The 14,867-nt window shown below is 33.2% G+C and overlaps 3 protein-coding genes across 4 annotated transcripts in view; 2 read left to right on the top strand and 1 right to left on the bottom strand.

The window, feature by feature from the left end:
* LOC103040661 (astrotactin-2) overlaps window positions 1–14,867 on the bottom strand; it is a 1,082,674-nt gene that overhangs the window by 850,488 nt on the left and 217,319 nt on the right. The window lies entirely within an intron of this gene.
* On the top strand, window positions 6,042–8,631 carry LOC103041577 (gamma-crystallin M2). The gene is made up of 3 exons (XM_022665906.2): window positions 6,042–6,140; window positions 6,263–6,505; window positions 8,274–8,631. Exons 1-3 carry the CDS (start codon window positions 6,129–6,131, stop codon window positions 8,547–8,549), a joined length of 531 nt encoding a protein of 176 aa, XP_022521627.2. The 5' UTR covers window positions 6,042–6,128; the 3' UTR covers window positions 8,550–8,631.
* The window catches only part of LOC103033534 (gamma-crystallin M2), a 42,723-nt gene continuing 41,271 nt past the window's right edge, over window positions 13,416–14,867 (top strand). For both annotated transcript variants that reach the window (XM_049465933.1, XM_007252093.3), the window contains exons 1-2: window positions 13,416–13,512; window positions 13,615–13,857. In XM_049465933.1, coding sequence (XP_049321890.1) covers window positions 13,501–13,512; window positions 13,615–13,857 — 255 coding nt within the window. In that variant the 5' untranslated portion in view covers window positions 13,416–13,500. The remainder of the gene's footprint in view (window positions 13,513–13,614; window positions 13,858–14,867) is intronic.

Raw genomic sequence — 14,867 nt, 5'->3', positions numbered from 1 at the left:
AATCTATAGTTGAAGTTCACCCATATTGTACACACATATAACTGTGTTATTTTACTGTCATATTTGAAAGTTTGGGAATGATTTACCATCTAACTTATAAATTATAACATATAACTGCGGCAAACAAACTGACACTGAAATGTCCTTTTTTTTTGTTAAATTTACAATATGTAATAGTACTTTATTAAACAATAATAATGGGGAATATATATTGACAAATGATGCAGAATTATACAGTACTACACAAAATTGACCTACAAAAAATACACTATAAAAAATAATGAATACATTTTATAGCTTATATCACAAAAATATACAGTTGAAGTTGATCCATATTCTACACACATATAAATGGGTTATTTTACTGCCATATTTAAAAGTTTGGGAACATTTCAACATCTAACTTATAACTTATAATTGTAGCAAGCAAACTGAAACTGAATTTCATTTTTTTTTTTTTTTGTTAAATTCACAATATTGGACATTTTGTCCAGAAAACATGTATCAGGACTGTATTAAACAATAATAATGGGGATATATATTGACAAATGATGCAGACTTTTACAATACTACAAAAAATTCTACTCTAAAAAATGTGATAAATGTGTTTTAGAGCTTGTAAAACTAAAATCTATAGCTGAAGTTGCTCCATACTCTACACACATTTCACTGTGCTATTTTACTGCCATATTTGAAAGTTTGGAAACATTTCACCATCTAACTTATAACTTATAATTGCGGCAGGCAAACTGAAACTGAATATTGGACATTTTGTCCGGAAAACATGTATTAGGACTGTATCAATCAATAAGAATGGGAGTATATATTGACAAACTATGCATAATTCTACAGTACTACACAAAATACACCTACAAAAACATCTAATATATAAAAAATGCTGAATTTGTTTTAGAGCTCGTATAACAAAAATCTATAGTTGAAGTTAATCCATATTCTACACACATATATAGTTGTGCTGTTTTACTGCCATATTTGAACATTTGGGAACATTTCATTATGTAACTTATAATTTATATTGCAGCAAGCAAACTGACATATTTTTTTTTTCACAATATTGGACATTTTGTGACAATATTGGAACTGAAACTGAATTTCCTTTTTTTTTTGCTCAATTTACAAGATTGGACATTCATTCATTAATTTATTCATTAATTAATTTATATATTCTGCTATTTATTTTCGGGAAATTAAGCTTTCCCACTCATCGTGTGTTTGTTTGAGTTCTGCCCCATATGCATTGCTGAGATTTGCATTAAAATGCAAAAAAAAAAGAACAAATAAACAAAAATAATATATATTTATATATATATATATATATATATATATATATATTTTTTTTAGAAATTAAGCTATCACATTCATCGTGTGTGCATTTAAGTTCTGCAACAACTGCATCGCTGAGAACTGCATTAAAAAGGAAAAATAAAAAAAGAACAAAAAACAAAACAAAAAATAAATAAAATATATATTTTTTTTAGAAATTAAGCTATCACCTTCATCATGTGTGTGTTCGAGTTGTGCATTAATTACATTACTGAGTACTGCATTAAAAATGAAAAAGAAAAAAAAAATCAACAAAAATAAATAAAATAAATGTATGCATATATACTGTATATGCAATATATATATATATATATATATTTATCTACTTTTTATCCACTTACTCTGATGTGTTTTCTTAACCAAAAAAATTGGTAAAACACTGCATATGGTCAGTTAAATATTTGGTTTCATAAATAGATTTAACTTCTTATATTTAAGTTACACAATTAAGAAAAATGAAAGAAAAACTTGTAAAATAAAAATGTAGTAATTTTGTAAGCACTTTTCCAGGCCTGCACACTCAGCTGAAAGCCTCATTCATAAAGGCTTAACTCACTTTACTTTACTCGCGTCACTACAGTTGCATTGCATTGCCAGCATTCTTTGCCAAATGAGCGTAACAAAAGCCCTCACTGTCCTGTAAACCGCATGCACTTTTTATTTTCATTTTACTTTTACAATACTGATTTCCACCTACTTCTGTTCTGCACAGGAGAGCATTCCAGAGCCACAGTCCATTTCTAAGCCCTAAAAAGACTTTAATAGACCTTTAAAAGCCTTTGCAAATGGAAATGAAAACTACTGCAATACTTGGATTAAAGGCTGAAAAAATAATAATAATAATAATATATAAAGTAGGTAAATATTTATTTGCCTACATATATTTGTCTTACTACAACAAAAAGTACATACAGAAGAAACAGAAGAATCTATGATATATCATAACGGATGTAATCTAATCAATCAATCAATCAGTCATCCGTTATTGAGACTCAGATGTACATTGAGGGTAACCCTCATTATAAATGCAGCTGAGAATATATAAAAACACTGATTGAAAGGACACAAATAAGTTTTAATAAATAAAAGTTAAATCTTAATCTTATATAACTTACACAAAAAAGTAAAAAAAAAAGAGTAAAAAAATACAATTTAAATTAAAAATTTAAGTTTTAATTAATAGGAAATGAACATAAGACATAGACTGTATATAAAGATGGACGCCGTGTCGCCGTTCCCATTCATTCAATGAAAATGAAGCCAAAATCTTCCGCCATGTTGGCGATTCAGAGACCAGAGTCTGTAGAGCGCAGTAGAGACCAGAGGAGGGAGAAAGACTGTGGAGAGACCGCCTACTCATTTAAATAACCCCGCCCCTGAGGGCTGCCTCAGCTCACACAGTCTGACAAACCGAGCCGAGCGGAGAACTTATCTGCAGCACCATAAGGTTAATATTTTCATAGTAACAGTGCAGTTCGTGCACGTTATGGATATTAACCACATGATAACCACATGATAGTTCTGTATGTAGCAAGTGGAAGTGAATAAAATACAGCGAAAAAAAAAAACATCACCAAACGGCAGTGAATGCCAGGACTAGTTATTGCTTTAAACAACGAGACGAATCCTGTACTGAAGCTCAGTTAATTTTGCTGCTGAGACAAACTAAGCACATTTGGCTAAATTCTGCACGGATTATGCAGAGTCTAAGCCAGTGCTGCCGTACATCAGCAGATCACGGGCAGAGCCTTCATGTTATCTGGGTCAGCTTGCCGCACGCACCGGTGACGGGCGAAGCCACTGACCAAGTAAAAATATGAATTCTACAGAGTCTAGCGAATATAGTTAGTTAGATAACTACACTAATGTTAGCTAACAAATTAAGCTAGCTATATAATCCAACCAAGATTAAATGGTTCGCCTAAGATGATAACTAATAAAATAAAATGCACACAGACAAAGGAGTGGAGGGAAAAACAGCCAGCAAACTTACCGAAAAAACTGCAAAGAACTTTGTCCAGAATGTCTGTTAGAGCAATTAACAGCAGAACACGACATTAATAATACAGCTATCTAAATTCAGTTTAGCTAATAAAAAATAATAACGGTAGTACAGTTAGCTAGCTAAACGTTTGACTAACTACTAGTACTAGTCTACTGCTTGACGTAAGGGGAAAAAAGAACATGATGCAGGATCTGCTGACAGTCTGTTATTGGTCCCGCCCATACAGTCATTGGTCCCACCCCGGCTAGGTGTAACCCAGCCCTTTTTACAATAACCACACCTTTTTAAATAGAGCTGAATAACGCTTTAAAAAACGAATTCTGTGGGAATATAAAAATTTTAACAATATAATCAGAGGTTACACTAGCTGTTGCATTTAAATAATGGAGGTAGAATTACAGTATATTAGAAAAAAACGTGATTGAAAGTTTTCTGTTTTGCCATTGAAACCTATGGGGATGGGTGGGGTTACACAGCTTTCTGCAGCCGAACAGCAGGGGGCGCCCGACCTGTGGTGGCTTCACTTTTGAGAGACGATGCTCTGTCCAGCTATACACAGTCTATGACATAAGATAAGAAGTTAATGTAAAAATTTGAATAATAAATTTAAGAAACAAAATAAATATATTATTTTAAATAGCAAAGTAACTAAGATTAAAAAAAACTGAAGTAAAGCTATTAAATAACAGAAAAGTAAACTAATAATAAAATAACAACTAAAGTGAAGATAAAACTAATAAATTTAATAAATAATACAAAATGAAACAAATGACGATAAAGAATAACTAAAACAAGAAATAAAAGTTAAAACATTTAAGATTAATTAAAAAACAGTCTATCTGAAGTTGGTTAGAAATTAAAAGTTATAAATGACTGAGTGACAGCAGTGACCTCAGCTTTAGAGTTTCCTTTAGTGAATTTCAGATCATTGCTGCTGCTCTGTAACTAAAAGCACAATTTAACTAAACTAAAATTTTAACTAAAAGCACATTTTAACTAAAAGCACATTTTCCATTTTCCCAGTTCAGTTTTTTGTTCTCTAGATGTTAAAAAGAAGAGCTAATGCTTTGTACAATGTCCAGTTTGTGTAAAATGTAAATGTACATTTTAAAAAATTTTATTTACTCATTTTTATTTTACATTGATTTTTTAATAGTCTAATGTATATTTCGCTGTTGTTGCTTGAACTAGAACTTTCCATTTTTCCATTGTGACAAACTTTTATGAAGAATGACCATTAAACGTTTGCAAGAAAACGATTATTTGCTTCTTCTTTTTTTTTTTTTTTTTACTTTGACTGTCATTAAAACATATGGAAAGTATTATTTTTCTGGTGATTTATGCCTGACATTGAAAAAATACATTGGAACATATAAAAACCTCTGAAATATAATCTGATATATGTACAAAAATAGATGGTTGTTTATCTTCACTTAAGTGTGCATGTTTTCATTTTGTGTTAAGTATATAATATAAAACCATGAATCATAAGTTATTTTTTCTCCCAATTATTTGTTGGACTGTTTTTCAATGCAATAAATGCAATGTAAACTTTTTCTATCATTTCTATTATTAACTGTTGACATTTACACCATTTTAGAATGAGAGCGAATTATATATATATATATATATATATATATAGGATATTTTATTGTGATTTTTATTTTATTTAACTTTAAAACAACATTGCAACAGTACAGCTTGTTAGAAAAATGACAAGAAAACATGTATTAGGACTGTATTAACCCTTCTGTTAGATAGATAGATAGATAGATAGATAGATAGATAGATAGATAGATAGATAGATAGATAGATAGATAGATAGATAGATAGATAGATAGATAGATAGATAGATAGATAGATAAATTTTATCACTAATTATTATCAATAAAGTCAATATTTAGTGCAGTGGTGTTCCTCACCTATAACAGGTAATGGTTCAATTAGGATAATTCACTCGTTGTTCGAACTTTTTTAATGTTTCACCACTTTATTACTTTTGAAAGACCAACAAATAAAACAATAGTTTTACATAACATTGAAACATAACATTGCAATTTTGTTTTAGTTTAGTTTTTGCAGGGGGTTGCAAATATGTGAGATGAACCGTTTTCATTACTTGCAACTATTTTTAACTACTTTTCCTAGTTTTTCAAACTTTAAGACGGAGAATTCTGCGAAACTACACAAACTTCACGTACAAAAAAAAAAAATTGAACATTCAAAATCCACTGTACAGTCACGTAAAATGTCATGACATCAATGACATTCATGCATCAATCACCGTTAGAAAAATGACAGAGAATGCTGGAGAAATGTTTTAAGATATGAAATCAAAGTTTCCAAAGGATTAAAAGCTATTTTATTTGTTCTTTTTCTGCATGCTTTTGCATTTTATGACTTGTATTGGCCTTATTTATACATTTAAAGGTAACTTTTCACTAGTAGTTAGGAAGATACTGTATGTTTGCGTATTTCTTTTAGTAAAAATGCAATTTATTATGCAATTTTAGCTGGACAAAATCAGGGTTTTAACTTAGAGTGCCAGTAAGTGGAAACCATTCAAAAGTCTTCTAGAGCCTAAATCACATGTATGATAGATGAAAGCACTTCTCTCTTCTCTATGGGCCGATCCAGCACTGTGCTTGGTCAGGGCTTTGGACAATAAGAGGCACTCTATCCCTTGGCTTTGGACAAGTATAAATACAAGGGTTAAACCAGCAGGCAGAGTGTATCAGTCACCGGTTGGAAACAGCTCAGACAACCAAAAACCGCCAAGATGATGAGCAGGGTGAGCAGGATACATCAATATGGGACAGATTTTAGAACTTTAGAACTTGTTTTTGGGATTCTGCTGTTCTCTAAATGTAATATTTCCATAAAAATGATGTTCTACTGCTTTATCTTCCACAGATCGTTTTCTACGAGGACAGGAACTTCATGGGACGTTCCTGGGAATGTACCAGCGACTGTCCCGATATGTCCTCCTACATGAACCGCTGCCACTCCTGCAGGGTGATGAGCGGCTGCTGGATGGTCTACGACCAGCCCAACTACATGGGACATCAGTATTTCTTCAGAAGAGGAGAGTATGCTGACTATATGAGCATGTGGGGATCCAGCAACTGGATCAGGTCTTGCCGTATGATCCCTTGGGTAAGGTTTCTAGACGATGGATGCACAAGAAATATATAATTTAATGGCATTTTAAAAATTGAGTCTGATCATGGTAGTGGAAATCCATTAATTGCAGTGGAAAACCTCAAATGTTAAAAAAAAAATCATAATAATTAAGAATAAGACCAAATTTTTAACAATTCCCATAGCTTAAAATATTATTCTTTATAGGGACAATTAAGTACGTAAGTAAGTAAGTCAGCTTTATTTATAAAGCACTCTTTACACAGCTTGTGTTGTACATAAAATGTATAGTCTAATAACTATACATTAGACAATAAGACCTTTTTAAAACCTCAATAAATATAATTTAAGGCTAAAAAAACGTAGTCATAACTTCTTAAGTTGAAAATATTTTTTTCCCATTTGTTATTCATTTTCTTTATCAATTTTGCTCCATTGTGATTCAGAACATGTTAGCATGTTAGCTAGCTCACCGCTAATATTAGGTAGCTGTCCACTAACTCTAGTTTTCTCTAGGTAACGTAGCTAACTCATCGCTAACATTTAAAAAAAAATCCCAGAGCTTAAACTATTATTCTTTATAGGGACAATTAAGTAAGTAAGTAAGCTTTATTTATAAAGCACTCTTTACACAGCTTACACTGACTTACAAAGTGCTGTACATAAAATGTATAGTCTAATAACTAAACATTAGACAATTAGACCTTTTTAAAACCTCAACAAATACAATTTAAGACCCAAAATGTAGTCATAACTTCTTAAAAACTTAAAGTTTCCCATTTGTTTATTCATTTTCTTCATCAATTTTGTTCCATTGTGATTCGGAACATGTTAGCATGTTAGCTAGCTCACAACACAAAAGGTGTTTAAAAGGACATACTTCAATTTACTTAAGTTCGCACAAAAGTTGCACGAAAAAAAAAAAAACACTCAAAAGCACGATTTAAGGATTTTATGTTGTGTTTAAATATAGCTTGATTACAATTGAAATACACTTAAATTGCCATAAGTTGTTCCAAAATAGTACATTTAGTATGTATTTAAGTAAATATTCTTCATTTTAAAAAGCATGTACTTTTCCATGTTAAGTATGCTTAAAAAATATATAAAAATAGTTAGCTTAGCTAGTGTCAATTAATAATTAGTTGAAATTTAGTTAAATGTTAAGCTATTTAACACTGTTTATTACTGTCATAAGTATTGTTAAAGCTGATGTCCGTAAGTTTTGGAATTTAGGTCCTCTTTAGTGCCCTCTCTGGTGAGAATGGGTAATTGCATCGAGCAAATGCGGAAGAATCATTTTTAACTGGGCGGGTGTGATGCGGTCTCCTTTCAGAGCGGATGAATGAATCCGATTCCAGGTTATGTTCAGTCAGAGAGAGAAAGAGGGAGAGAGAGAGCTCAGTCAGAAACTTCCTTCACTCCTTCGTTTCTTTGGTTTTACTATGAGTGAATGAGCTACTGAGCTCTGAGTTTCCACTTCCTTCTGAAGTCCCCATTGCTCCACCAGCCTCTCACGTTCAGTAAAACCGCAGAGTCGGATCCTTTTTTAGAGGCTGTAGCGACACAAAACCCCAGTTTTTAAAATGAATATATTAGACTTTGCAGAGATAGTCGTTTCAGTGAACTGGTTCCATTAAAAATAATTTTTTATCCATATTCTTCTCCACTCAGAAATACTTCTGATTTCAGTTTAGAAACTAAATAATACGGACTGACACTTTAATTGTAAAGTGTTACCAGAAAGTTTTAGATTTTCATAATACATCTTTTCCTCCAACAGCACAGCGGATCCTACAGAGTGAGGGCCTACGAGAGGGATAACTACATGGGCCAGATGATGGAGATGAGCGACGACTGCGACAACTTCATGTACCGCTACAACTGGTCCCACGGATGCCAGTCCTGCCACGTGATGGACGGCCACTGGCTCATGTATGAACATGCCAACTACATGGGCAGGATGTGGTACTTCGGACCCGGACACTACAGGAACTTCAGCAACTATGGCAACATGAGGTTCATGAGTATGAGGCGCGTCATGAGCGACTGGTACTGAAATGTGAATTACAATTGCCATAATTGCCAAAAACCATGGAAAACATCTTTTTTTTTTAAATAAATTGTTCTGTAAATTACAATTTCTTCTGGGAATGTGTTATTTATTTAAAAACCTTTTAGTCCTGGAGAGAACACTAACTCTACCAACAATTATTTTCTAACTAATTAGGAGAAAGGACAAGCAAATGGCTTGCCATATATTATGAAATACTCTTTCTAATAATCTTTGGTAGCAAAATACTATAAAAATGTACGACCATTTTTCTGTTTAACATTAAAAACTTTAAAAAGAACTTTTAAAAAATCAGTTTCAAACATTACCTGAGATTTGTTGCTAAAATTGACCCAAGTTATACAAATACAAACTGTAAGATTTCAGTATTAATTTTGCAAGACTGGACAAGTTTTACTAAAGTTTCCAAATATCCAATACAATATATACTCTTAAAGAACAGCAATAAATCCCACTGCAGGAGGAAAATCCAATCCAAAGATCAGGGTAAACAGCACACTGTAGTATCCAGGCCAGAACAACAGTTTCTTCCCCCAGGCTGTCAGGCTTCTTAACAACTGTGAAGTGAACTGTGTTCTGACCTGTGAAGTTAAATGACCCCACACCTTTTCATTAGGCCATTTTCTAATAATAATAATAATATTGATATTTATTTATGGGTGTCTTGTACATTGACCTAATTGTAAAAGTAAGATATGTAATGAAAAGCATTAACAAAAACCACTTAGAACACTGAAAAAATGGCATTTGTTACCTGTCCCTCCCTCTCTAACTATAAACTTTCCATTAAATATAATTATTAAAATATTAAAAACCTTCAGAGATGTAATTTTTGTATTGTTGTGTGATTCCAAATCCCATCTATGCTTTAAAAATATATTTTTTATCATATTTAAGTTAAAATACACATTTTAGTTGTGTCCCTGTTGTGTTTCACTCATTCTTGTTACTGTAACACATTACACTGATACTCTGAAACATCTGGAACATTCTACAACAGGAAGTCACACCTACAACAGGAAGTGACATCATCAGCTGGTTCTTCTGAAGATCATGGGAAGAAAAATATTAAGTTCCCTCATTAGTTTTTTTTTTAGGAGCTCAATCTCAACACTTAGTCCTGTTACCTAAATTTAAGTCTTAGATCTTATTTGTTTCTTTTTAGAATACACATTTTGGGAAAATCACTAGAATGAGCTTAGTGTCCTTGTGCTATTAGCCATATATATTATAGCCACATATATATAGCCTAATTAGCCATATGTAGCTATTTTTCATGTTTTTTTGCTAATTCGTTGCTAAATGCTCATTCCTGTTACTTTCATTCCTGTTACTCAAAACATAAAAAGTTACAGGAGTGAGTGCCAGTAACAGAAGTGATTTTATTTGGTCATAAATATCAATTATTTGAACATGCAGTCAACCATTTCTTTAAAAAATAAAGACTTTCTTTAAAGAGAAAATCAAATGAATAAGTGGACTTACTTTTAAACATGCCTTTGAATTGTCACATGAGTTTTGTACACATATTCAGATTAGAAACCTTGTAAAAAATTAAGTAAAGCTGCCTGAGTTTGACCAGTACATGGTCTAAACTCAAAAGCTCAAAACTGTAGCTACAAAACGGGCTACGAGACGGGTACTGTATCCCAAACATTAATGTGCTTTGGTCAGAAATGCACATATCAACCAAGAACAAAAGCTAAAGACCTTGTGAAGACACTTAAGCTGAATCTGTTAAGAGTGCGTCATTATCCACAGTGAAACACAGAGTACTGTATCGACACTTTGCCAGGATAAAAAGCCATTGCTACAAAAGAAACACAAAAAAAGCCAGGTAGCACTTTAAAATAAGACTACCTTTATAAAGGGTTTATGAATGGTTTATAAAGGAGCTTATTAATGGTTATTAATGAGGTTGCAAATACTTTAAAATCCATTAATAAGCAGTTCATTAATATATAACATAAATAGAAATGGCAACAGTGAGCTGAAAATAGATACTGATTTTACTTTGTGTTTTACTATGTCAGCATTAAACCTGCCATATTAATATATTTATAACTATGTTTAACTCTTTACCATAAGTTAAATTACTAAGTTGCCACTGTTGCTTTTTTAACTGATGTGTTTTAACTGCTTGTCAATGGTTTTTAAAGCATTTACAACCTAATCAATAATAAGTAATAATCTGATTTACAAACCATTTATAAATCATTTATAAAGGTAGTCTTATTTTAAAGTGGTACCATAAGCCAGATTAATGTTTGCAAATGCACAAAGGAACACAAACCTTTGTTTATGGAGACATGTCCTGTGGTCTGACAAAACTAAAATTGAACTGTTTGCCATAATAACCTTCCTTACGTCTGGAGGAAAAAGAAAGAAACATGCAAGCCTGAGAATACCATCCCAACTGTGAAACATGGTGGTGGCAGCATCATGTTGTGGTGTTGTTTGCTGCAGGAGGGACGGTACTGGTGCACTTCACAAACTAGATGAACAGATGGCATCTCGAGGATAGAATATTTTGCAGCAATACTGAAGCAACATTTCAAGACATCAGCCAGGAAGTTAAAGCTTGGGCGCAAATGGGTCTTCCGAACAGACAATGACCCAAAGTGTACTGGCAAATAAACACTGGTTACAAAGCAGCTCAATGTTTCGGAGTGGCCATCACAAAGCCCTGATCTCAGTCCTACTGTACATTTATGGGCAACGCTAAAAAAAGGCAGGTGCGAGCAAGGTGAGTAAAAGTAAAGTTAAATAAAGAGTTTATTTTAGGTCATTTTGAAATATTTCTATTGATCCATTCATCAAGAAATTTTGGCACAATAAAAGGGAAAGTTTGTCTGTTCAAATTATGTAGTAAACCAAAAATCGACAAAAATGGATATACTTTTTCTTCATTGGAGAGCGAAGATATGCATGTGTAATGTGCGCTGTGCTGCACAAAAAAACTATAGGAAAACAAGGAAAGGCAAGTTTCTTTATATAGCACCTTTCACACACAAAGGTCATTCAAAGTGCTTTCCAAGTTAGAAAATGCAAAGAGAAAAAAAAATAAAAACATGTAAGAGAATGATGATCCATGTACATACTGTTAACCCATATTTTTTATGCCTAACTTTCATAATTTAGTTTTTAACATTAATAGTTTTATTATTAAGTTGTACATTGATGACATGCTAGTTTATAGTGATGCTTGACAATTTGTGTTTCGAGTTTTGTTATATTTCTGCACAGATTTGACTTTAAATAGACTTTAATAGATTTTCAAATGTTCTTTTCCCAAAGCCTAGAAGTATGGAAGGAGAACCAAATAAAACAAAAATATTGCTTGACAACTGATTTATTTGAAGAAATATTTACAATACTACATATCTGCAAGTCAAAAAAAGTATGTAATTAAAAGAACATTTGAATGTAAAATTAGAGTCAGGTGTTTTAAGTCAATGGCATGGGCCTTAATTTATGTAAATCACAGAAATCTATCAGGGTCTGATCGTTTTTAGAAGTATATCAACAAAGGAGATTTCCAAGTTCCAGAGTTTTTGAGGCTCAACAGGCTGGAAAACCGTAAAAAAAAAACTTTTTCTTAGGGGTTTTAGTCACCAATAATCCTTAGTCAGACTTAAGGTGATTAATACCCTAAACAGGAGAGGTCAACCTAAAAAGATCCTGTGTAAAGCAAAAACTATAATAGTCAGAAAAAAAAACAGGGTAACTTCTAAGCAACTGAAGGCCCCTCTTATATTGGTTAATGTTAATGTTAATGAGTCCAATATTAGGAGAGTACTGAACAATTATGGCAAGGTTGCAAGTTGAAAGCTTCTCCAAATAGAAAATTGCTCCCCTTCTACAGTTTACTAAAGCTTTTTGGATAGAACAATGTTTTGTGGATAGATAATACTAAAATATATATTATATACTGTATATATATATAGATGTTTTTGGTTTAAGTGAGAAATGATATAGAAAACTTAGAGAGAGGACAATTCTGCATTCCAGCATAAAAGTCTTATTCTCTCTGTGAAACTTGGTGGTGGTAGTATCATGGTTTGGGCCTGTTTTGCTGCATCTGGATCAGGGCGGCATTATATTATTAAGGTAACTTATACTGACAAGTTGTGAAGGAATTGAACCTGAGCTAAACCTCAAGGGAACCTCAAGTGGGTCATGCACCAGGACGATGATCCTAAGCAGACAAGTCATTTTAACAAAGGATGGTGAAAGAAGGTTAAAGTTAATGCAAAAGTAAAAACCTTAATCCAATAAAATTGTGCTATAAGGGGGAGAGTCATGCATTTTATGCATTTTATTGGAGGAAACTGACCAATTGCATGGGTAAAAATTTAACAGTTACTAGAAACGTTTACTTAAACTTATTGCTGCACAATTGGTTTATGTCAGACTTTTTCCACTTACAGATATTACATATTTTATTATTATTATTAACATTAAATTAATGAAAAATGCTAAACAAATTACTAATAACATTTTTGTGCAGCTTTTCTATGCAGAGTTTTACACATTTCCACACTGTACATCAAAACTAACAGACAGAAACATACTGTAACAACTCTTTAGCAACTCTTAAACAAATATTTAGCAACATGCACATGTCATATGTTTCACAGGAGGCTTCGGTAACACGATTTTTTTAGACTGATTCAACCGAAAGCTCTCCATGAACCCAACACACATCATTATGTGCAATCCATTCAAGAGTCTTCTAGAGACCGAATCACATAGAAGAGAGATGAAAGCACACATTATATCTCTGTGGGCCTCCGCACAACTCTGCTTGGTCAGGGCTTTGGACAATAGGATGTACACTATCCCTTTGACTACAGTCAGGTATAAATACGAGAGTTAAACCAGGCAGAGTGTGTGAGTCACCAGTTTGAAACAGCTAAAAAACAAAGCAGTCAAAATGAACGGCAAGGTAAGCAGGGGATGCATTTGGGATTTTGTTAAAACATGTTTTTTGGAGTTTTTGCTGCTTGCAAATGTAATTATTGATGTGATATTGATTTATCTCTGACAGATCGTCTTCTACGAGGACAGGAACTTCATGGGGCGCTCCTGGGAGTGCACCAGCGACTGTCCTGACATGTCCTCCTACATGAGCCGCTGCCACTCCTGCAGGGTGATGAGCGGCTGCTGGATGGTCTACGACCAGCCCAACTACATGGGTCACCAGTATTTCGTGAGGAGGGGCGAGTACTCTGACTACATGAGCATGTGGGGATTCAACAGCTGGATCAGGTCTTGCCGTATGATCCCCAGGGTAAGATTGTTGTGTTTTAAGTCAATGGAATGGGGCTTTTTATGTAAATTACAGGAATCTGTAGGAGTTTGATCGTTAGTCAAAGTATATCAACAGGACATCAGAGAAAAAAGTTTGTAATGCCCAACAGGCTAGAAAAAAGTAGAAAACCATATATCTTACATACCACATATCTTTGATCTCCAGTAGACCACAATCTAAAAAGATCCCACCGAAAGCAGAAAAAGTATAATAGTCAGAAAATCATAAGAGGAAACCCCAGTGTAGCTTCTAAGCAACTGAAGGACCCTCTCATATTGGCTAATGTTAATGTAATGTTCATGAGTCCACCATTAATTAAGAGCACTGAGCAATAAAACAGCATTTCTGCCTTTCTGCAGTTTACTAAAGCACACATGGATAAGCTAGAGAGATATTGGAGCAAAGTTATGTGTATCCCCAGAGTAAGATTGTTTTATTTTTAGTCGTTCAATAGGATGGGCCTTGTTTTATGTAAAATCACAGAAATCTATCAGAGCTTGATCGTTAGTCAAAGTACACCAACAAAGGAGATTTCCAAGGACATCAAAGAAAAAAGTTTTTGGTGCCCAACAGGCTAGAAAAATGGTAGAAAACCTTATATCTTATATACCATATATCTTTAATCTCCAGTAGACCACAAATTAAAAAGATCCCGCCAAAAGCATAAAACGTATAATAGTCAGAAAATCATGAAAGAAAAACCCAGTGTAGCTTCTAAGCAACTGAAGGCCCCTCTGACATTGGCTAATGTTAATTTAATGTTCATGAGTCCACAATTAATTAAGAGCACTGAACAATAATGGTAATCATGTAAGGAGAAAGCTTCTCCTCAAAGTTATGTGTATACCCAGAGTAAGATTGTCTTACTTTTAAGTCGGTCAATGAGATGGGCCTTATTTTATGTAAATTAGAGCGATCTATCTTTTGTCAAAGTATATCAACAGAGGACCTCAGAGGAAAAGTTTTCGATGCCAAACAGACACAGGAGA

The sequence above is a fragment of the Astyanax mexicanus genome, chromosome 1, assembly GCF_023375975.1.
Source record: "Astyanax mexicanus isolate ESR-SI-001 chromosome 1, AstMex3_surface, whole genome shotgun sequence".
Lineage (NCBI taxonomy): Eukaryota > Metazoa > Chordata > Actinopteri > Characiformes > Acestrorhamphidae > Astyanax > Astyanax mexicanus.
This window is presented reverse-complemented; position numbering and strand designations above follow the sequence as displayed.